This window comes from Trachypithecus francoisi, unplaced genomic scaffold, assembly GCF_009764315.1.
Source record: "Trachypithecus francoisi isolate TF-2019V2 unplaced genomic scaffold, Tfra_2.0 Lachesis_group10, whole genome shotgun sequence".
Lineage (NCBI taxonomy): Eukaryota > Metazoa > Chordata > Mammalia > Primates > Cercopithecidae > Trachypithecus > Trachypithecus francoisi.
Window position 1 is genome coordinate 113037458 of NW_022681455.1, and position 24431 is coordinate 113061888.

Consider the following 24431-nt stretch of genomic DNA (forward strand, 5'->3'; position numbering starts at 1 on the left):
TAATTTTGGAAACTGATAAATATCCATGAAATCTTCACAATTTATGTTCTTCTGCCTCAACTCCAGCCGGTCCCTATGTTTGGGGTCCCTGACTTCCCACAACAGTCCATGGTGGCACATGCCTGTAGTCCGAGATACCCGGGAGACTGAGGTGGGACAATCATTGAGCCCAGTGGTGGAGGCTGCAGTGCGATGTGTTTGCAATACTGCACTGCACTCCAGCCTGGGCAACAGAGTGATACTCTGTCTCAAAAAAATAAAATAGACTGGTTGTGGTGGTTCACGCCTGTAATCCCAACACTTTGGGGGGGCCAAGGAAGGTGGATCACAAGGTTAGGAGATCAAGACCATCCTGGCCAACATGGTGAAACCCCATCTCTACTAAAGATTTAAAATATTAGCTGGGTGTGGTGGCACGTGCCTGTAATCCCAGCTACTTGGGTGGCTGAGGCATGAGAATTGCTTGAACCTGGGAGGCAGAGGTTGCAGTGAGCCAAGATCACATCATTGTTCTCCAGCACTCCAGCCTGGGTGACAGGGCGAGACTCTGTCTCAAAATATATATATATATATATATATATATATATATTTTTAATTTATGTATGTATATATTTTTTGTATATATATTTTATATACACACACAGACACTGGCCAGTCATGGTGACACAGGCCAGTCATGGTGGCACACGCCTGTAATCCCAGCACTTTGGGAGGCTGAGGAGGGCAGATTGCTTGAGCCCAAGAGTTCAAGACCAGCCTGGGCAACACGGCAAAACCCCATTTATGCAAAAAATACAGAAATATATATACCCGGGCATGGTGGCTCATGCCTTTAGTCTGAGATACCCATGAGGCTGAGGTGGGACAATCATTGAGCCTGGTGGTGGAGGCTGCAGTGTGACACGTTCACGCTATTACACTCCAGCCTGTGCAACAGAGTGAGACTCTGTCTCAAAAAAAATAAGCCGGGAGCAGTGGCTGAAGCCGGTAATCACAGCACTTTGGGAGGCCGAGGCAGGTGGATCACGAGGTCAGGAGATCAAGACCATCCTGGCTAACATGGTGAAACCCCGTCTCTACTAAAAATACAAAAATTAGCTGGGTGTGGTGGTACATGTCTGTAGTCTCAACTACTCAGGAGGCTGAGGCAGGAGAATGGCTTGAACCCGGGAGGCAGAGTCTGCAGTGAGCCAAGATCACGCCACCGCAGTCTAGCCTGGGGACAGAGTAAGACTGTCTCAAAAAAAAAATGAAATAATAGAAAAGTATGTGTATAGGAAAAGGTCTAGAGTATATATAATAAGTTTTTTTTTTTTTTGAGATGGAATCTTGCTCTGTCGCCCAAGTTGGAGTGCAGTGGCGTGATCTCGGCTCACTGCAAGCTCCGCCTTCCAGGTTCATGCCATTCTCCTGCCTCAGCCTCCCAAGTAGCTGGGACTGCAGGCAACTGCCACCACGCCCAGCTAATTTTTTGTATTTTTAGTAGAGACAGGGTTTCACCGTGTTAGCCAGGATGATCTTGACCTTCTGACCTCATGATCTGCCTGCCTTGGCCTCCCAAAGTGCTGGGATTACAGGCTGAGCCACCACACCTGGCCAATAAATTATTGTAGTTATCTCCAGGTAGCAGGTTTATAAATTTTTTAAATGTTCCTCAGTGTACTTTTAGGTATTTTGAAAAAATTGAATGATGGATGTTATTTTATAATCATAGCAAAATAATTTTAAAATTTAACTCTTTTAGAGGAAGCACCCAAAGAAATTTACATCAATGTAATATTTTCTACTTTTCTCACAATTTCTTACCACTGGTTTATATCAATCCTAATTCTATATGTAGTCTTTGATTATGATTCTATTATTTTTTAGCTCACAGTGATTTCATGCTCCTCAAGGATAAAGATACTGTCTTATTAATATTCTATTCTCAGCAGCTAGAACAGTGCCAAGATTATAGAGGAACTGGATAAATACTTGTTACAATTAATAATTATAATTAATATTATAACAATAAGTATTCGTTACAATTAAATTCTCAGGATTATGTGTCACCTCTAGAGCTTCCTATCAGGTATTATGGCTCTTTTTTTGTTGTTTTGTTTGAGACAGAGTCTGGTGCTGTCACCCAGGCTGGGGTGCAGTGGTGCAATCTCAGTTCACTGCAACTTGTGCCTCCCAAGTTGAAGTGATTCTCGTGCCTCAGACTCCCGAGTACTTGAGACTACAGGCGTGCGCCACTACACTCAGCTAATATTTGTGTTTTTAGTAGAGATAGGGTTTCACTGTGTTGACCAGGCTGGTCTCAAACTCCTGGCCTCAAGCAATGCACCCACCTCAGTCTCCCAGAGTGTTGGGATTACAGGCGTGAGTCATTGCGCCCTGCCCTTAAAGCTCTTTTGAAGGCATTCTCTAGTCACCATTTGATTTTCTTTTCATTTCTGTTTTTTTCATTGTTGTTGGAGGCAGGGTCCTACCCTGTTGCCCAGACTGGAGTGCAGTAACATGGTTATGGCTCACCACAGCTTTGACCTCCTGGGTTCAAATGATCCTCACACCTCAGCCTCCCAAGGAGCTGGGACCTCAGGTACACGTCACCACACCTGGCTAATTTTTCTTATTATTATTTTTTTTAATAGAGATGGGATCTCCCTGTGTTGCCCAGGCCAGTCTCAAACTCATGGGCTCTAGCGATCCTCCTACTTTGGCCTCCCGAAGTGCTGGGATTGCAGGTGTGAACCACTGCACCTGGCCTGTTTTTATGTTTTTAATTGCAAACATTTTATGTGCTTTAATGCAGAAAACTTGGAAAGCACAGAAAAGCAAAATAATCACCTCCCATAAAAAAGACTGCCAGTCCTTTTTTTTTTTTTTTTAGCAAATGACAATTTTTTCCATAATATTTCTGCTAATCATAGTGAATGTCTCAACTAGACTTTCCTAACACTCACTTTAGAGTCTCTACTTTTTCTTCTATTTGAAAGAATATAAGAGTAAAAGTTACACTGGACACACAACAAGCCTGGGAATAGTTTCTTACCATTCAGAAAATAAATATTTTCTTCTTTATTTTGTTTTATTCTGCTTTTATTATACTTTGCTTTTATTTTCTTATTTTCCTAGACAAGGTCTGGCTCTGTCACCCAGGCTGGAGTGCAGTGGCGTGATCACAGCTCACTGCAACCTCTGTCTCCCGGGCTCAAGTGATCCTCCCACCTCAGCCTCCTGAGTAGCTGGGACCACAAGCATGCCCCCCCACCATGCCTGGCTAATTTTTGTATTTTTTAAAATAGAAATGGGGTTTCCCCACATTGCCCAGGCTAGTCTCAAATTCCTGAGCATGAGCAATCCACCCATCTCAGTTCCCAAAGTGCTGGGATTACAGGCATGAGTCGGCACCCCGGCCCATACTTTGCTTTTAAGTGAAAGCTTTATATGTATAAAATGCACTCTCTGGTTGAATTAAATGCAACTTAGTCACCTGTTGTTTTATAAACTGCTTCAATGAGACAGTCCCCAAAAATACTTTAGGTTTAAAGGAGTCTATATTCCCAACACAGAAAATAACTTTCAACTAAAGATTTTGACAAGAGAAATTTAAGTGGTTTCATGACACTAAACACAGACCCTTGGGGAAAATAGCATCATTCCAGTAAAGGAGGAGGTTTGCTGACTAGTTGTGAGGTGAAATTAAATAGGTTGTACAATCAGGTGCCCCAGAGGACAAGTGTGTAAACGGCTGAAGTTAGTGGAGAAGTTAGTGATAAAACACTGTGGTTAGAAAAAGGATGAACTCTCAGGGCCTGTGGCTCTCTGAAGTGGAGATGAGGCCTGTGAAGCGGAGATGAGACTAAGTAGAGTGAGAAGTCATTAATGTAAACGTTAAAGACTACACCCCATTTATACCCCCTGATGAAAGAGAGGCAGATGGGATATTTGAAAAGGTGGCAAGCCACTGTCACATATGGGACAGAGAAAGGTTATAAAAAGTATATATACATACTGAGCTATTCATAGGTGAGAAAGGTTTGCAGTCTGGTGTCTAGTACGTGAACTCCCTTAGAAGTTGGGAAGGGAAAGATAAGATCTACTCTCGTTCCTTTGTTTTTATTTTTCAAGACAGAGTCTTAGTCTGTCACCCAAGCTAGAATGCTGTGGTGCAATTTCAGCTCACTGCAGCCTTGACCTCCCGGGCTCAAACAATCCTTCCACCTCAGCCTCCCAAGTAGCTTAGGACTACAGGCACACACCACCACGTCCAGCTAATTTTTATATATTTTTGTAGAGATGGAATTTTGCCATGTCACCCAAGCTGTGCTCAAACACCTGCACTCAAGCAATCCACCTGCGTCAGCCTCCCAAAGTGCTGAGATTACAGGCGCGCACCACCATGTCTGGCTTCAACTTTCCTTCCTTTCTTTAGTTCTTGCCTTGCAATGAAACAGTTCATTTACTTGGACAGTTTACTAATGGTCTGAGATTATGTCTTACTACAAACAACTGCTTCAAGCCCACCTCCCTAATGTGATTATCTTCGTTTTACTATAGGTATGTCAGCCAGGTAATTGTCTGTGACATGGCAGTGAAGAGGAAGTGGCATTTCCTGTGTAATTGCTGGCTGGCTGTGGACCTTGGAGACTGTGAGCTTGACCGGGTCTTCATCCCAGTTTCAAAGAGAGAGCTCTTTTCCTTTAGGTACTGTTGGAAAATTACTATTAACAGTGAATATTGATGTTCACTATTAATTGAATTGTTCACTGTTGAATTGTTTTTAATGCAAATTAACATTTTATTAATACATTATTTCAAACATAACGTAAGCTTTACTGTTGTGGTTGTAAATGGTGTAACCATTACCTTAAAAATCAGAAGGAAAACAAAAAGACATTTGCAGTATAAAAATTATAAATATTGCCCTTATTTTCTGAAACTGTTTACCTAGAGAATCATTTATAAATAATTTACTAAGATACATAGGAATAAAACAATCACTCAGATCAATAGACTATAAAAAGGATACCACTACTTCTATTTATGAGAATAAAATATTAAAATTAAGGAAAGCATGAGAGGGCTGTAGCCTTCAACTGATTTTCAAAGACACTAGTAAACTGGCCGGGCACCGTGGCTCACGCCTGCAATCCCTGCACTTTGGGAGGCCAAGGCAGGCAGATCACTTGAGGTCAGGAGTTCAAGACCAGCCTAGCCAGTACGGCAAAACCCTGTCTCTACTAAAAATACAACAATTAGGCGTGGTGGTGTGCACCTGTGATCCCAGCTACTCAGGAGGCTGAGGCAGGAGAATTGCTTGAACCTGGGAGGTGGAGGTTGCAGTGAGCTGAGATTGCCACTGGGCGACGGAGTGAAACTCCATCTCAAAAAATACAAAGATACAAGTAAACCAAAATAATTCAAGCAATGTGGTACTGGTAAATTCACAGACAGACCAGAACAGTATAATGTGCGTATCGACTTCTGCATCTTTCTAGGTATCCATGTATCTTTCTATGTCTCCTGAATGCTAAAGATGAGAATATGCCTAGGAGAATATACCTCTGCTATCTGACATTCTTCTTATCTTCAGCTTTCTGGTTCAATAATAGGGCTCTCGGCTTTTTCCTCATGGGAACAAGATGTCATTTTTCCTCATGGGAACAAGATGATTGCAAGAGGCCCAAACGTCATGTCCTGGCCGGGCATGGTGGCTCACGCCTGTAATCCCAGCACTTTGGGAGGCCGAGGTGGGCAAATCACTTGAGGCCAGGAGTTTGAGACCAGCCTGGCCAACATAGCAAAACCCCATCTCTACCGAAAGTACGAAAATTAGCCAGACGTGGTAGCATGAGACTGTAGTCCCAGCTACTTGGGAGGCTGAGTCAGAAGAGTGGCTTGAACCCGGAAGCGGAAGTTGCAGTGAGCCAAGACAGAGCCACTGCGCTCCAGCCTCAGCGACAGAGAGAGACCCTGTCTCAAAACAACAACAAAAGCAACCAACAAACACCATGTCCTTACATTAAAATGCCTACAGGCAAAAAACATGAGCTGTTTCTTCTGAGACCTGACTCCTATCCTGATCTTGTGTGATTGAGTAGTTAGGATGTCCAGAACAGCAAGAAATGTCTATTTCTTTATTAAGATCTGCTCCAATGACAATTGCTGCATAACAAATTGCTCCCAAAACTGAGTGGATTAAAACAACCATTTTACTTTTCTCCTGGTTTTGTGGGTCAGAAATTCAGTAAGGCTGGTGAGTTTTCCCTCAGGCTCTTTCATCCTGGCTGGCTCTGTAAGCTCCTGTTAGATTTCCAAAAATGATTCGCTCACAGGGTCAGCAGGGGGCGCTGGCTGTCAACTGAGAGCTTATCCGTGGCTGTCAACAAAGCACCTAGGCATGGCTCCAGCCTCAGGAGAGTGGCCTTTTTCATAGGGTGGCTGTCTCCCTCCAGAATGGGCAGTTCAACAGAACTAAGTAGGGGCTTCGGCCTTTTATGTCCTAACTTTGAAAATCAGATTCAAGGGGAAGGGCTGGGTACGGTGACTCACTCCTGTAATCACAACACTTTGGGAGGCTGAGGTGGGCAGATCACCTGAGGTCAGGAGTTCGAGCTCAGCCTGGCCAACATGGTGAAACCCCTTATCTACCAAAAATACAAAAATTAGCCGTGCGCAGTGGTGCACGCCTGTAGTCCCAGCTACTGGGGAGACTGAAGCACGAAAATCACTTGAACCCAGGAGGTCGAGGCTGCAATAAGCTGAGATCGTGCCACTGCACTCCAGCCTGTGCAAAGGAGCAAAGATTCCATCTCAAAACAAGTAAGTCTTGAAACTAAAAATCAGGGACTCTCAGCAAGCAAGAAGTGGGAAAAAAAAAAAAAGAGTTCCTGTCTCCAAAACAAATATATATTTTAAATTGTGTGTTGCTTGCATATAGGAATAAACTGGCAGAAATTTTCTCTCCTTTATGAAAACTTAAGGAGTAGTGAATACTATTTCCCCTCCCTGGACCCGATGCAGTTCTAGGTTTGTTTTGTTTTGTTTTGATTTTTGAGATAGGGTCTCACTATGTTGCCCAAGCTGGTCCCAAACACCTAGGCTGAAGCAGTCCTCCCACCTCAGCTTCCTGAGTAGCTAGGATTACAGGCATACACCATTGCATCCAAAGTTCTAGTATTTTTAAAACATATATAGGTATATTTATTCAAACATTTTTGTTGTTGAAATGTGATTTTTTATCTGTTTAATCTCTGTTTCCAATAGAGGAATGACGGAGTTTAATTCTACTTCAGTTACATAAGTTTTTACCATACAGACATATTTTATATGTCTATTGGATATTTATTAGGAGCATTTAAGTGCATGTTATTTCTTCTGGAGACATTGGGTTTTTTTTTATTATTATTATATAGATCTCCCTTTGATCCTGTTGACACTTTGTATCTTAAATTCCGTTTTATATTAACTAAAGAAAGTTGACATACTGATATTATTTCTATTGTTTGTTCTTATCTTTTTACTTTCAGCCTTTTTTATGGTTTTGCTTAGAGTTATGTCTTGCAAGCAACATATAACTGGATATTTACAAAACCAGATCTAAAAATGTCTATCTTTTGATACATGACTTTACTATGTTTACATTAATTATGATTACTGATCCATTTGGACTACTTTACCATATTATTTTGCATTATTTGTTATAATCCATTCTCTTTACTTTCCACGTTGTCAAATTGACAGGTTTTGTGGGTTTTTTAAGGTTTGTTGCCTCTTGTTGGTTGTTTTTTGAGATGAGGTCTTGCTCTGTCACCCAAGCTGGAGTGCTGTGGCATGATCACAGCTCACTGCAGTCTCAACCTCGCTGGCCTCAGGTGATCCTCCCACCTCAGCTTCCTGAGTAGCTGGGACTACAGGTGTGTGCCACCATGCCTGGCTAATTTTAAAACTACTTTTTGTAGAAACAGGGTCTCACCGTGTTGCCCAGGCTAGTCTTGAATTCCTGGGCTCTAGTGATCTGCATGTCTTGGTCTCCCAAAGTGCTAGGATTACAGGTGTGAGCCACCATGCCTGACCACTTCTTGTATTTTTTAATCTTTGCTGATTTAGAAACTATGCATTGTATTTTTTGCTCTTTCTCCTCTTTTTCCACTTCCTGCTTCTGTTCCTCCTTTTCCTTTTCTAACTTTTTATTGGTTACTTTTAATTTTTAACACACTTTTTCTCTATATTAATTTTCTAAGAATGTTTCTTCTGCCGGAACATGACAAAGAATTAGCAATGCTAGGCCGGGCACGGTGGCTCAAGCCTGTAATCCCAGTACTTTGGGAGGTGGAGACGGGCGGATCACAAGGTCAGGAGATCAAGACCATCCTGGTTAACACGGTGAAACCCCGTCTCTAAATACAAAAAAAACTAGCCGGGTGAGGTGGCAGGCGCCTGTAGTCCCAGCTACTTGGGAGGCTGAGGCAGGAGAATGGCGGGAACCCGGGAGGCGGAGCTTGCAGTGAGCTGAGATCTGGCCACTGCACTCCAGCCTGGGCAACATAGCGAGACTCCATCTCAAAAAAAAAAAAAAAGAGTTAGCAATTCTTTAACCATTCTTGAGTAACCTCTCTCCCAATTCCCAGGTTTTAAATTACTCTCTAGTGGTTTGGTTTTACCATTATGTTTTTAGATACACAAAAAAGGCTTTTCCTTTCATAATTCATAGTTAAATATATTAATAATATAGTAATTTCTCTGTTTATTCTAGTTTTCTGTATTCTTTGTTTTTTGTTTGTTTGGTTGGTTGGTTTTTGAGACAGCGTTTCGCTCTTATTGCCCAGGCTGGAGTGTAATGGGGCTATCTCAGCTCACCACAACCTCTGCCTCCCAGGTTCAAGTGATTCTCCTGCCTCAGCCTCCCGAGTAGCTGAGATTACAGATATGCACCACCACGCCCAGCTAATTTTGTATTTTTAGTAGAGATGGGGTTTCTCCGTGTTGGTCAGGCTGGTCTTAAACTCCTGACCTCAGGTGATACACCCGCCTTGGCCTCCCAAAGTGCTGAGATTACAGGTGAGGGCCACCACACCCAGCCTAGTTTTCTGTATTCTTTTTGTGGCCTGTTTTTTTTTTTTTTTTTTTTTTTTGGAGACGGGAGTCTTGCTCTGTCACCCAGGCTGGAGTACAGTGGCGCAGTCTCAGCTTACTACAACCTCCGCCTCCCAGGTTCAAGCAATTCTCCTTTCTCAGCCTCCCAAGTAGCTGGGATAACAGGCATACGCTGCCACACCTGGCTAATTTTTTGTATTTTAGTAGAGATGGGGTTTCATTCTGTTGCCCAGGCTAGTCTCAAACTCCTGCTCTCAGGCAGTCTGCACGCCTCACCCTCCCAAAGTGCTAAGAATACAGGCATGAGCCACCGTGCGCGGCTTTTTTTTTTTTTTTTTTTTTGAGATGGAGTCTCACAGTGTCACCCAGGCTGAAGTGCAGTGACATGATCTTGTCTCACTGCAACCTCCACCTCCTGGATTCAAGCAATTCTCCTGCCTCAGCCTCCTGAGTAGCTGGATTACAGGTACCCACTACCACGCCTGGCTAGTTTTTGTATTTTTAGTACAGATGGGTTTCACCATGTTGGCCAGGCTGGTCTCGAACTCCTGACCTCAGGGTGATCTGCTCACCTCAGCCTCCCAAAGTGCTGGGATTACAGGCGTAAGCTACCGCATCCAGCCAGTTTTCTGTATTTCTTATCGTTACTCTGGGCTTTTTTCTTCTTGTTGAAGTAGCTCTTTTAATAGTTCTAATGAGAAGTGTGTGTCCATCATCTTTACTCTTGACTCATAGTTAGCTATTTAACGGGCTAGAAATTTTTTGTTATTTTTTCCCTTAACACTCTGAAGATTTTAATACATTGTCTTCTGCCTGTGGAGCAGTTCCTAAGCAGAAACGCTGTGACAGCTATATGGCTGGCTGGCAACACTTCCATTTGACTTGTAAGAAGACAGTGAGCACAGGCGAATTTATCTTCTTAATAGACTGACCCTTTAATAAAATGTCCTTTATCTCTAGTAATAATTCTTGTCTTGAAATATATTTTGTCTTATATTAGTATAGCCACTCCAGCCCCTTTTTGATTGCTGTTTACATGGAATACCTTTTTCCATCTTTTTAGTCCAGTGGCGTGATCTTGGCTCACTGCAACCTCCCGGGTTCAAGCAATTCTCCTGCCTTAGCCTCCCGAGTAGCTAGGACTACAGGCACGTGCCACCATGCCTGGCTAATTTTTGTGTTTTTATTAGAGATGGGGTTTCGTCATGTTTGCCAGGCTGGTCTCAAACTCCTGCCTTCAAATGATCCTCCCACCTTGGCCCCCCAAAGTGCTGAGATTACAGGCATGAGCTACCACTACCTGCCCATCCTTTTAATTTCAGTTCATTTGTGTCTTCATATCTAAATTATGTCTCTTGTTGACAGAATACAGTTGGATTAGGCATTTTTTGGTCCATTCTGCCAATCTCTATCTTTTAGTTTGTGAGTTTAACCTATTTACATTTGATATAATTACTAATAAGGTGAGGTTTGTATCTGCCATGTTGCTATTTGTTTTCTGAATGTGTCGTATCTTTTTTGTTCCTCTGTTTCTTTATCACTGCCTTTTTTTTTTTTTATCTCCATCACCAATGGAGTTCAACAGTTACCCACACCTACTGGCATAGAATCTCCCAGTGGACATCACTGCCTTCTCTCTGTTAAATGGATATTTTCCAGTCTACCATATTCTTTTGTCATATCTTTTACTATATCTTTTAAAATTTTTTCTTTATGCCTCCTGGGGATTATAATTAAAATTCTAATTTATGACAACCTAGCTGGATTACTATCAACTTAATTTCAGTAGTATACAAAAATTTCACTCTTACAGCTCAGTTCCCTTCCTGCTCCTTTGTGCTACTGTTGTCATACAAATTACATCTTCATGTATTGTGTGTCCATAACATAGATTGATAATCACTGCTGCATGTAGTTATTTTTTAAGGCAGAAAAGTTGCAAGCTATATATTTATTTATGTTTATGTTTACACAATTTTATTTATTTTATTTATTTTTTTTTTTTGAGACAGAGTCTCGCTCTGTCACCCAGGCTGGAGTGCAGTGACCAGATCTCAGCTCACTGCAAGCTCTGCCTCCCGGGTTCATGCTATTCTCCTGCCTCAGCCTCCCGAGTAGCTGGGACTACAGGCACCCGCCACCTCGCCTGGCTAGTTTTTTGTATTTTTTTTTAGTAGAGACGGGGTTTCACCGTGTTAGCCAGGATGGTCTCGATCTCCTGACCTCGTGATCCGCCCGTCTCGGCCTCCCAAAGTGCTGGGATTACAGGCTTGAGCCACCGCGCCCGGCCATGTTTCCACTATTTTTACAATTTTTAAAGTTATGGCAAAAACCATAACATTTACCATCTTAATACTTTTAAGCACGCAGTTCAGTAGTAGTATATGTATTCACATTGTTGTGCAACAGAGCTCCAAAACTTTTTCACCTTGCAGAACTGAAACTCTACACCCATTGAACAACTTCCTGTTTCCTCCACCTTCCAACCCTTGGCAACTATTCTTTTTCTGTACATGTCATCACTTCACATTCCTCATGTAAGCAGAACCATACAGTATTTGTCTTTCTGTGACTACCTTATTTCATTTATCATAATGTTCTCAAGGTTGATTGATGTTGTAGTACGTGAAAGAATTTCTTTCCTTTTTGGGCCAGGTGCATTATGGCTCACACCCGTCAACTCAGCACTTTGGGAGGCCAGGGCAGGTGGATCACCAGAGGTCAGGAGTTCGAGACCAGCTTGGCCAACATGGTGAAACTCCATCTCTACTAAAAATACAAAAATTAGCCAGGCATGGTTATGGGTGCCTGTAATCCCAGCTACTTGGGTGGCTGACACAGGAGCATTGCTTGAACTTGGGAGGGGAAGGTTGCAGTGAGCCAAGATCACGCCATTGCACTCCAGCCTAGGCGACAAGAGTGAAACTCTATCTCAAAAACAAACAAACAAACAAAAAACAAAAAACTTCCTTTTTAAAGCTAAGTGATGGGCCAGGTGCAGTGGCTCACACCTGGAATCCTAGCACTTTGGAAGGTTGAGACAGGTGGATCACTTGAGCTCAGGAGTTCGGGACCAGCCTGGGCAACATGGCAAAACCCCATCGCTACAAAAATTAGCCAAAATTAGCCAGGTGTTATATTTAGTACATTCTCATGCTGCTATGGAGATATACCTAAGACTGGGTAATTTGTAAAGGAAAGATGTTTAATTCACTCACAGTTCAGCATGGCTTGGGAGGCCTCAGGAAACTTACAATCATGGCAGAAGGGGAAGTAAACACATCCTTCTTCACATGGTAGCAGCAAGGAGAATGAGTGCCCAGTGAAGTGGGGAACACCTTATAAAACCATCAGGTCTTGTGAGAACTCGCTCACTATCACAAGAACAGGATGGGGGAAACCGACCCCATGATTCCGTTATCTCCACCTGGTTCCTCCCATGACAGAGGAGAGGATTTGGGGAACTACAATTCAAGATGAGATTTGGGTGGGGATACAGATAAACCCTATTAGATGTGGTGGTGTGTACCTGTGGTCCCAGCTACTTGGGAGGCTGAGGTGGGAGGATCACTTGAGTTAGGGGGATGGAAGTTGCAGTGAGCTGAGATCTCACCACTGCACTCCACTCCAACCTGGGTGACCCAGCAAGACCCTGTCTCAAAAACAAACAAAAAACTAAACTAAATCATATTCCATTGTGTGTGTGTGTTTATATACACCACTTTTTTTGTTCGTTTTTTAGATGGAGTCTCTCTCTGTAGCCCAGGCTAGAGTGCAGTGGTGCAATCTCGGCTCACTGCAACCTCTGCCTTCTGGGTCCCATTACATTAATTTCTTTTGAGCTGGATTATTTTCCCTCTCCCTCCCACTCCTCTCCCTACCACTGCACCTCCACACACACACATCCCTCCCACCCCTTCCACCATAAACACCATCCCTGACTGGTTTTGCTACTGTTTTCATTCCAACCTTTCACATCTCTAGTGTAGAACTGGGCTTTATTATATGGAACTTTGGAGCTCCTATTTTTCAGTGAAATTAACAAAACTAGGAGTATTGCAGATCTTGTCATGAGTCTTGGATCTCTTGACTCAGTTGCCGGTCATGAAGCTGTCCTTTTTTTCCTCACCTCCTTACTACAAAAGTGTAGCCCTACAGAGGTGGTTTTGTTCTGACATATCCTTTCATGAGCTCCAGCCTCAACCCTAGCTTCTAGCAGTGAAGTTGGTTTTGTCCTGCCCTTTCCTGCACCCAGTGAAACATTTTGAGTTTCAGTTACCCTACAAAAGTCAAGCTCCCACTTTTGTACTACCTTCTTCCAGATCAGGAGCTCAGTAATCCTGTGGCTTCTACCTCACTCTCACCACCTTGTTCTCTCATTCTGCTTCTCTTCCTCAGAAAGGTTTATTTTGTGTTTAAGCCCAGCAAAATCTTTGGTTTTTTCTTTTTAGATATTATTTATAGTGCCTCCATATTTGGAGTAGAGAAAGTGCTCAGTGTATGAATTTACCAGACTATTTTGAGCAGTAGTTTAATGTAAACTTTTGAAGAGTAAAAGATTTATCAAAACTCTTATAAAGCTAAAACAACCATTTTTAATTTTAAACTCGCATACCGTATAAATTATCCTCAACAACCTTTTATCCTAAAATAACAAAAGTTAAATGGACACATTTGTGTGGTGGTAAAAGAATTTAAATAAAAGAATTACAGTATCTGAAAGTTTATTCACAGAGGTGTTGAATAGAGGCTTGGGAGTTGTTATGTTGCTTGTTGCTGGGCAAATCACATCTTAAACTGGTGCACTTCCAGAATAAAATCTCATGTATTTCCTCTTCTAATTTCTCTTTTCAGACATCTGTTTTCCTCCATGATTGTAGAAAAGTTCACCCAGGATTATCTGTGGCTTTCAGTTGCAACTCGGCATCCCTGGAACCAGTTTACAAGGGTCCAACGGCTGTCTTGCTGCATGACACTGCTACTCTGCAACATGGTCATCAATGTTATGTTCTGGAAGATAAACAGCACCACTGCCAAGAGAGATGAGCAATGTACGGATAAGCCCTGATGTGTGTTGTTTGTAGTAAGCAATCCTTTTTTTTTTTTTTTTTTGGACAGGGTCTCACTCTGTTACCCAGGCTTGGTCTGGAACTCCTGGCCTCAAGTGATCCTCCTGCCTCAGCCTTCTGAAATGCTGGGATTACAAGCATGAGTCACCATGCCTAGCCTACTATGTAATACTTTTACTGTACTCCATTCTCCTTACTTTCAGGGTTAGAAACAGAATCATGTTGTGTGATATGGTTTGGCTCTGTGTCCCCACCCAAATCTCACGTCCACGTGTAATCCCCCTGTATTGGGGGAGGGATTTGCTGGGAGGTGACTGGATCATGGGGGCAGTTTCTCCCATGCTTTTCCCATGATAGTGAGTGAGTTCTCATGAGATCTGATGGTTTAATTGCTTGAACTGAACCGCGGAGGCAGAGGTTGCAGTGAGCCAACATTGTGCCACTGCACTCCATCATGGGTGACAAAGCAAAACTCCATCTCGGGGCGATAAAAACAGTGTGTGGCAGCTCCCCCGTCACTCTTCTGCCGCTGTGCAAGCTGCCTTGCTTTGTAAGGCATGTAAAGTGTAATGCCACGTAAGGTGCTTTGTAGTGCTTTGTAATGCCATGTAAGGTGTCTTGCTTCCTCTTCACCTTCCGCCATGATTATAAGTTTCCTGAGGCCTCCCCAGCCGTGAAGAACTGTGAGTCAATTAAACCTCTTTTCTTTATAAATTACCCAGTCTCAGGTAGTTCTTTATAGCAATGTGAAAACAGACTAATACATTGTGCCTTCATTTTTCTTCCACTGCCCTGACATTAGAATACTCGAACAAATGTTCTCGGTGTTCTCATTCATTAACAAATGAAGCAGTGTTAGGAACACAACATGGTCTTTACTGCCATGATAATTTTATCCCGAGATAAATGTAGTTAACTTCCTCAGTGAATAGTTAAACCTAGGAGAGGAATGACTTTGTGATTATGTTAATTGTTGACGATAAAAGTTGACGTCATGCTTTTCTTTCAGTGGGTCCATTTGCTGTGGCCTGGTCTGAGCTGCTGATCAGCATCCACACTGCTGTCATCCTCTTCCCCATCAATCTTGTCATTGGGCGGCTCTTCCCATTGATTGAGCCACAGGAGACTCTGCCCCTCTTTCCTCCCATCCAGGCCTCCTGCCTCTCAGATGCTTCTGTTGAGCCTCTCTCTGCCACAATGGTAGTTGAGGTAAGTTTGATATCAAATTTTATTTTATATTTTATTTTATTGCTTGCTTATTTGTTTTGAGATAGGATCTGGCTCTGTTGCACAGGCTGGAGAATGCAGTGGTGCAACTTCAGCTCACTGTGGCAGCCTCAAACTCCCAGGCTCAAGCGATCCTCCCACCTCAGCCTCCCAAGTAGCTGGAACTACAGGCATGTGACACCATGTCTGGTGTCATGTTGTTTTTTTTTTTTTTGTAGAGACAGGGTTTCACCATGTTGTCCAGGCTGCTCTCAAACCCTTGGGCTCAAGCCATCCTCCCACCTTGGCCTCCCAAAGTGCTGGGATTACAGGCGTGAGCCGCCACACCTAGCCAGTATCAAATTTTACAGATAAGTTATATGCTCCCGGCCGGGCATGGTAACTCACACCTGTAATCTCAGCACTTTGGGAGGCCAAGGTGGGCAGATCACAAGGTCAGGAGATCGAGACCATCCTGGCTAACACGGTGAAACTCCGTCTCTACCAAAAAGATTAAAAAAAAAAAAATTAGCCGGGTGAGGTGGCATGAGCCTGTATTCCCAGCTACTTGGGAGGCTGAGCCAGGAGAATGGCGTGAACCCAGGAGGCAGAGGTTGCAGTGAGCCGAGATCACGCCACTACACTCCAACCTGGCGACAGAGCAAGACTCTGTCTAAAAAAAAAAAAAAAAAAAAAAAAAAAAAAAAAAAAAAAAATTACATGCTCCCCTTCCCCACGCAGTGGAAGAGAACAGTGGGAAGAATCTCATGGGAGGCTGTCAGGGTCCTGTTAACCTGTAATACATTTTTCCCAGTTCCTATCCCCTGAACTGTGATCAACCACACGCTTAACTTTTACTCTTGATGGTTAAGTATTCTGAGAACTGAGAACTAAATGGGAGTGCATGGGCACTACTCTGGCCTTGCTTTAGTCTTTGATGTTTGATCAAATTCTCTATTTTCATTCTGTATTCTCTCATAAAACTGGTATTGAAGCTGCCATGAGCTGTGAGGTGACTGCTTTCTGAAAAATTCAAGGAACATGAAAAATTGTGGTTCTTCATGCTAAGCAAATCCCCTTCTGACTAAAGGAAACGGCCTTACCACCTGTAATTGCTACAAATCCTGGGTTAATGAAAAACAGGGTGATTTTTCTCATCTTGGTCCTACATTCAGGAATTAAAGGAAACTGTGAGATTCCTGCTCAGGAGAAATACATACCTACTCTCCAAGTGTGAGCAGCCACCATGGAGTTCTTGTGACATTACTAAGCTGGTGAAACTTTTATCCAGCCTCATATCGTCTGACTTGGAGGGTCAAAGCTGTCATCAGCAGACAGAGCGCCACTTGGCACGTGGTAAACTTCAGTAGATTTCAGTAACAATCTTCCATCTGCCTCCCACTCCCTTGCATGTCTCTTACTTTCTTACTCATTCATAACCGACAGGCCTGATACAACCTTCTGGTTGTTTTAATTTCCTTAAGCTTCTAATATAGAGTTGATAGCTTTGTTCCCCTTGATGATTTCTAGACAATCTGTCTCTATCTGGTGATACAAAGTACAGGATTAAGTAAAAAACACAAGCCAAGCATGGTGGCTCACGCCTGAATCCCAGCACTTTGAGAGGCCAAGGTGGGTGGATTATCTGAAGTCAGGAGATCAGGGCCAGCCTGGCCAACATGGCAAAACCCTGTCTCTACTGAAAATACAAAAATGAGCTGGGCATGGTGGTGGGCACCTGTAATCCCAGCTACTGGGGAGGCTGAGGCAGGAGAATTGCTTGAACCTGGGAGGCAGAGGTTGCAGTGAGCTGACATCGGGCCATTGCACTCCAGCCTGGGCAACACAGTCAGACTCCGTCTTGGGGAAAAAAAGAAAAAATCACAGGTTGGGCAGGGTGGCTCACACCTGTAATCACAGCATTTTGGGAGGCCGAGGTGTGCAATCACCTGAGGTCAGGAGTTCAAAACCAGCCTGATGATGTGATGAAACCCTGTCTCTACTGTAAATACAAAAATTAGCAGAGGGTGGTGGCACATGCCTATAATCCCAGCTACTAGAGAGGCTGAGGCAGGAGAATCAGTTGAACCCGGGAGGTGGAGGTTGCAGTGAACCAATATTGTGCCACTACACTCAGCCTGGGCGACAGAGCAAGACTCCATCTCAAAAAAAAAAAACAGAAAAAATGTTTTCTGTATTAGACCCACATATCCTATCTGCTTTGTCAAAGACTGTTGAAACTTGTCATCCTTTTTCTTTTATGAGATGGTGAGATTATGGAATTTATGGATTCTCAAATACAGTTTAAGTCTCCTGGGCACTTACTAGTATAGGTCACATGTAGTGCCATTCTGGTGAAGAACTCAGTAAAGAGGTTTTAAAAGTCTTTAGATCAAAGCTTAGAATTTTACAATTGCTACAGATTCACCGACCTCCTCAGAGAAGATGGTAGTACTGCAAGGGGTTGAGTACAGTCCAGTCTCTACTAGTGGGAAAATATAGCCTCAAATCAATTAATGAATTGTTCGTCTCTACCACTAATTGCTCCTTATTGAAATCCACTTGTGATGGGAGCTGCCCTGACTCAGGCTGGTTGCCCTGGCACTCGGGGAGGCGAGCTACACGTTCGAGGCCAACCTGGTCAGCACTGATTAAAAAAAAAAATCCACTTGTGAGAGTGTCAACTTGAAATATATTTTCAGTTGTTCCTGAAAACCACCATCATTTCTGCTGTTACCTGCGTAGAGTTCTACAGAGGCTGAAATCTCACCTAGGCACGCTGGGTCTCACCCAGGGTCATCAGCCCTGTGACTTCCTAGATGTAGCCAGCCAACTTCAAAAACTCCAGGAACTCTTGGAAACACATATTCTTCCCACAGAGCAAGAGCCATCCAGGTAATGCACCACACCAAGCCTTCTTTATCCCCTGTAATCTTCCTCATCCTCTCTCTCAGCTGATGCATATGAGATTATTCCTTCAACTTTTGTGCTTCAGAGAAGTCACCAGTTTTGCCATCCTAAGCTCAGAAGAAGGAAAAAAGCTCATTTCTAATGGCCTGTCCAAATGGTTGACTGCAGTCTGCTGGCTCCTCCTAGGTCTCACTAGCCTGGCTTCAGCCTTTTTTATAGCACTTTATAGCTTGGAATTGAGCAAAGACCAAGCCACCAGCTGGATGATTTCAATTATTTTATCAGTGCTTCAAAACGTCTTCATCAGCCAGCCAGGAAAGGTATGTGCGGGACGGGAAGAACCACTGGAGTTGCAGAAGTTAGGGACGCTGAGGTCCCCAGGTGTCAATCCAAGGTGCCTAGTGGTTTTGACAACGCAACATAACAAAAAACAAATAGGCAAACGAGGCTGGGTGCAGTGGCTCATGCATGTAATCCCAGCACTTTGGGACGCCAAGGCAGGCAGATTGCTTGAGTCCAGGTGTTTGAGACCAGCCTGGGCAGCATGATGAAACTCCAAGTCTACAAAAATTAGAAATAATTAGCCAGGCATGGTGGTGTGCTCCTGGAGTTCCAGCTGCTTGGGAGTCTAAGGTGGGAGGATGGCTTGGCCCAGAGGTTGAGGCTGCAGTAAGCCGTGATTGTGCCACTGCACTCCAGCCTAGGTGACAGAGCAAGACCTTGTCTCAAAACTAAAAAACAAAAAGAAAAAGGCAAACTGACATTTGTTAGGGATACGTGAAATTCATGACAGAAAAAACTAAGAAGTATGGCAGAAAAGGATTGAGGAGCGAAGAGGACAGTAACAAATCAACCCAAACCACTTTGAAAAAATAACAAGAAACTTAAAATGTTTTTAATTAAGAAAAATGTCAAACCTACACAAAAGTGTGAAGACTAGTATAATGCATTCTAAAGTCCCACCACTCAGCTTCAACAATAACCATCTCGTGGCCAATCTTGTTTCATCTGTTATTTGGGGGAACAATATCAGACTTCATATCATTTTATCCATTTCATGTATTTCAGACTTTATATTTCTAAAAGATATGGACTATTCCTTCTAAATCATAAATATAAATACAAAGGGACAGCCTGAGGGAATTTTGGGGGTGATGAAACTACTTGGTATCTTGACTGTAGTGGTGGATATACAACTCTAAGTATTAATCAACACTCATGGAATTATACACCAAAAAGCGAACTTTTTTTAACTATATGTAAGTTAAGATATAAATTTTTTAAAGCAAAACCTGTGATTGCAGTGGCCAAAAAAAAAGTAAGAAATTCAGCTTTGCTAGTCCAAAAAAACTATCATATTGCATTTTTGTTTTAATAATGGCAAAGAAAAATAATAATACACAGTAATGCCAAGGAAATGAACAGCCAGTCCTGGTTAAGGAAAATCTGGCAATATATAGTGACAACCTGCAAATTCTGCATCCTTTTGCTAGAGAGGTTTCACATCTAGGGATCCATCTCCAGAAAATCCATAGTGGCCAGGAGCAGTGGCTCACGCTTGTAATCTTAGTCCTTTGGGAGGCCAAGGCGGGCAGATCACTTGAGGTTGGGATTTCAAGACCACCCTGCTCAACACGGTGAAACTCTGTCTCTATTAAGAATACAGAAATCCCAGGCCAGGTGTGGTGGCTCATGCCTATAATCCTAGCACTTCAGGAGGCCGAGGTAGGCGGATTACCTGAGGTCAGGAGTTTGAGACCAGCCTGGCCAACATGGCAAAACCCTGTTTCTACTAAAAATACAAAAATCAGCCAGGTGTGGTGGTGAGTGCCTGTAATCCCAGCTACTCAGGAGGCTGAGGCAGGGGAATCATTTGAACCCAGGAGGCGGAGGTTGCAATGAGCCGAGATCGTGCCATTGTACTCCAGCCTGGGCAGCAGAGCGAGACTCTGTCTCAGAAAATAATAATAAAATAAACTGGGTGTGGTATACACCTGTAGTCCCAGCTACTTGGGAGGCTGAGGCAAGAGAATCACTTGAACCCAGGAAGCCGAGGTTGCAGTGAGCCGAGATTGCGCCACTGCATTCCAGCCTGGGTGACAGAGCGAGACTCCGTCTCAAAAAAAAAAAAAAAAAAGTCTGGATTTTCATCAGACGTCTTCCAAAGATACTGAGAGATGTTATTGAATAGACATCACAAATCATTTGATGGTAGCAGCTTCTCCAGCCAACCAGATTAAGAACTATAAGCAAAAAATATGAATATTAACATTATTTAGAGTCTGATAGCCCTTCTCCTGGTCCCCATCATTGTGCAAAAATTACTGTGAAATTAGTTGTTCATTAACATGAAGAGCCAAATAATTGAAGTTTTTCATGAGTGCCCACCTCTTCCTTTACATATGGTGTTATCTTCCTGGGTCTGTAACGTCTGCTCAAGATGTTCTCCTGTGATTCTCCTGCCTAGGTGGTCTTCTTCACATTCTTATACTCACTGATGATAAGCAGGATGCCACGGCTTAACAAAGAGAAGGAACAACAAACAAAGAGGATCTTGGCACTCTTGGGTAACTCAAGTAGTTCTAACAACTACCTAATTTTGCAAAAAGCAAATTAGATCAGTGGAACTCTGGCCACCTTGCCATACTTGATATCTCCCCTCCCCCTCCCCAACTGTATTGTACAAAAGTATCAGTCCCCAACTGATTGGAATTTTTTTAAAAACAGGTCCTTTATAATAGAGAGTTTAAGAAGCACTGCATGGGCAGTTTTACTCCTTGTTTAACATTTAAAAGGAAGTGTGCACAGTAGATGCTCAGTGAATGGTGAGTGGCCGCTTAATGAAATATAACATTTCTTTGGTCTACATTTGAATTTTTGACAGCAAAATGTTCTTCGTCAGTACCAGGTTCAAGAGATAAGAACAACCCCGTCTATGTAGCCCCAGCTATGAATAGTCCAACTAAGTGTCCAGAAAGAACCTTGAAAAAGAAGAAACTCTTCAAGCTGACTGGAGATATTTTGGGTATGGAGAGGAAATGGCAACATATTGATAATACAGCACCTTTTCGAGAAGGGAAAGGAAGAGAGAGAATAAAATGGAAAGTAAAGAAGGGTTGAAAAGCTGTCTTTTAAAATCTTCACCTCGTGAGATTTGGGATTCCAGTAAAGCAGGTGGGAAGGTAACTGGACAGACCCCTGACCTTGGAGTCTAGAGGTTTCATTGTGTGCTTGAGTAAGTCACTTTCTCTATCTGCAAAATTTAATAACACGATCTGTGGAGGGAAAATGAAAATGCTTTGGCAAACGGCTATTCTGTAGGTGCTAGTTGACTGGCTTCAACACTTCTAGTTCATTACTGGATTCCCTAATCCAAAGAAAACAAATTCTGTTTTTATCATGACTTTGCTTCTTGTAAACATAATCATATGAGTGAAACAGAGTGAACACCATATTTCTTGTGTGGGATTTTATGTATCTTTCTCTTTTTCTTTTTTCTTTTTTTTTCTTTTCTTTTTTTTTTTTTTTGACACAGTCTCACTCTGTTGCCCAGGCTGGAGTGCAGTAGTGCAATGTCAGCTTACTGCATACTGTGCCTCCTGGGTTCTAGTGATTGTCCTACCTCGGTCTCCTGGTTAGCTGGGATTACAGGCACACACCACCACGCCCAGCTCATTTTTGTATTTCTAGTAGATAGGGGGTTTCACTATGTTGGTCAGGCTGGTCTTAAACTCTTGACCTTAGGTGATCTGCCCCTCTTAGCTTCCCAAAGTGCTAGGACTACAGGTGTGAGCCACTGTGCCCAGTCATAGCCAATGTATCTTATTTTAAGTAAAATGTATGATTAGTGGCAGAATAATTCTGGGAAAGAAATGTGTATGTGTACATTTATAATTATTAGACTGAACCATATGAAACTGCCAATTTTTGACTGGGTTTTGACTTGCATAAGTCTATAGACTTAGGAAAAATGAAGAAAAAGACATAGAGGATTTCTAAGTTAACCACTCAACTATGACATTTTTTTCCTCTTCTAAACTAGTACAAATCCTTTTCCTTACCCTATTGATGACTGCAATCTGCTCTGTAAAGAACTCCAATAGATTTTACCTCCACCAAGCTATCTGGAAGACCTTTTCGCCCCGATTCTCAGAAATCAAACTTCTTCAGGATTTCTACCCCTGGGCCAATCACATCCTCCTTCCTAGCCTGTATGGGGATTACAGAGGTAAGAGTGCAGTCCTGAAGCCCAGTCATTGCAAATATGGGGTACAATTAATTTTCCAAATACCCTGTACCACGATCTATGAGAAAGTGAAGGAAGGTCAGCTGGTGTTTTCTGATATGGCCGTACCTGTGGGCATCCCAAGAGCTTGTTCCCTGGACTTCATCTAAGGAGGTTCAGTTACATCTGTTCACCCAGGCCCAAGGGGCCGATTCCCTGCTGATGAGCTTCACAAAAGGCTGACAAGCAAGAATGACAGTGGATTCAGTTACATCATGAGAAGTAACTGGAGTGACCCCTGGGACTCAACCACACATAGCAGAGAAGGCTGTTCAGTAAGTGCAAAACCAGGAATGTGGATTCATTGGAGGATCTCCACATGAGATGCTATTTTGGCCTGAGCCATCTTTCCCAGGTCTGTGAGGATGTCTGTGTGACTTTGCTTGCATAGGTGTCCAGTTCAGCCCCACAAAATGCATTGAACTTCTCTAATATGCTTGGAACTGTCCTAGGAGCTAACAGTGAAAAGATGGACATGATATGGTTTGTGTCTTCAAGGAACGCCACCATGCAGAGGAGTTAGTATGCCTTGCTGCAGACAGTGATGAAGAAATGCTAAAGAATGACTTTCTTAAGGATCGCTTTTTTTTTTTTTTTTTTTTTTTTTTTGAGACAGTCTCACTCTGTCACGCAGGCCAGAGTGCAGTGGCACAATCCAGGCTCACTGCAACCTCCACCTCCCAGGTTGAAGCAGTTCTCCTGCTTCACCCTCTCTAGTAGCTAGGATTACAGGCATGCACTACCACACCTGGCTTTTTTTTTTTTTTTTTTTTTTTTTTTTGAGGCAGAGTTTTGCTCTCATTGCCCAGGATGGAGTGCAATGGCATGATCTTAGCTCACTGCAACCTCCGCCTCCTGGGTTCCAGCGATTCTCCTGCCTCAGCCTTCTTTAGTAGAGATGGGGTTTCACCATGTTGGTCAGGCTGGTATCAAATTCCTGACCTCAAGTGATCCACCCACCTCGGCCTCCCAAAGTGCTGGGATTACAGGTGTGAGCCCCCGCACCTGCCAGGAATGTTTCGTATTCAATATTTTTCCATCAGTTACCAACACTGTCGTTATTTAACTTTAGATCTTGTTAAGTAAGCTGCATTCTGGAAACTGTTATATTCATTTATCTCAGGATTGGTGGCTTCCTGATGAGATTTGGATCATCTCCTAGGTTCCTGAAAAATAATCTAAAATGCATTTTTATCTCAGCAAACATTTACAGTCCTAAAGGTGTGGTTAGTGTGTTTGGGCGAGTTTTTATAGATGACAACTCCTATTTACTGCATGTTGAATCTATTTAGTTCAATTTTTTTTTAATTTTACTTTTAGAATCAGGGTCTCAGTCTCCCACTCAGGCTAGAATGTGGTGACGTAATCTCATCTCACTGCAGCCTTGAACTTGTGGGCTCAAGCAATTCCCCCACCTCAGCGTCCTGAGTAGCTGGGACTACAGGTGTGTGCCACTATACCCGGTTAATTATTATTATTATTTTTTAGAGTCAGGGTCTCACTATGTTGCCTAGTCTGGTGTCCTTAGTTCAGTTTTAGGTGGTGACAGTTCTGGGTTCAGGACACGTTCTTTTTTTTTCCCCCCCGAGACGGAGTTTTGCTCTTTCGCCCACGTTTGAGCAAAGTGGTGTGATCTCGTCTCACTGCAACCTCCATCCCCCAGGTTCAAGCGATTCTCCTCCCGCAGCCTCCTGAGTAGCTGGGATTATAGGTGCCCCGTACCATGCCCAGCTAATTTTTTCATTTTTAGTAGAGACGGGGTTTTGCCATATTGACCAGGCTGGTCTCGAACTCCTGACCTCAGGTGATCCACCCGCCTCAGCCTCCCAAATAGATAGAATTACAGGCATGAGCCACTGCACCTGGCCCAGGGTACA

At 43.0% G+C, this 24431-nt stretch overlaps 1 protein-coding gene across 1 annotated transcript in view; it reads left to right on the forward strand.

The window, feature by feature from the left end:
- PKD1L3 (polycystin 1 like 3, transient receptor potential channel interacting) overlaps nucleotides 1–24431 on the forward strand; it is an 88120-nt gene that overhangs the window by 41585 nt on the left and 22104 nt on the right. The window contains 11 exon segments of the mRNA XM_033218866.1: nucleotides 4546–4692; nucleotides 13939–14135; nucleotides 15163–15362; nucleotides 16535–16715; nucleotides 18062–18254; nucleotides 18355–18589; nucleotides 20737–20836; nucleotides 21154–21294; nucleotides 22312–22611; nucleotides 22614–22708; nucleotides 22710–22776. Of these exon segments, the coding sequence (XP_033074757.1) occupies nucleotides 4546–4692; nucleotides 13939–14135; nucleotides 15163–15362; nucleotides 16535–16715; nucleotides 18062–18254; nucleotides 18355–18589; nucleotides 20737–20836; nucleotides 21154–21294; nucleotides 22312–22611; nucleotides 22614–22708; nucleotides 22710–22776 (1856 nt within the window).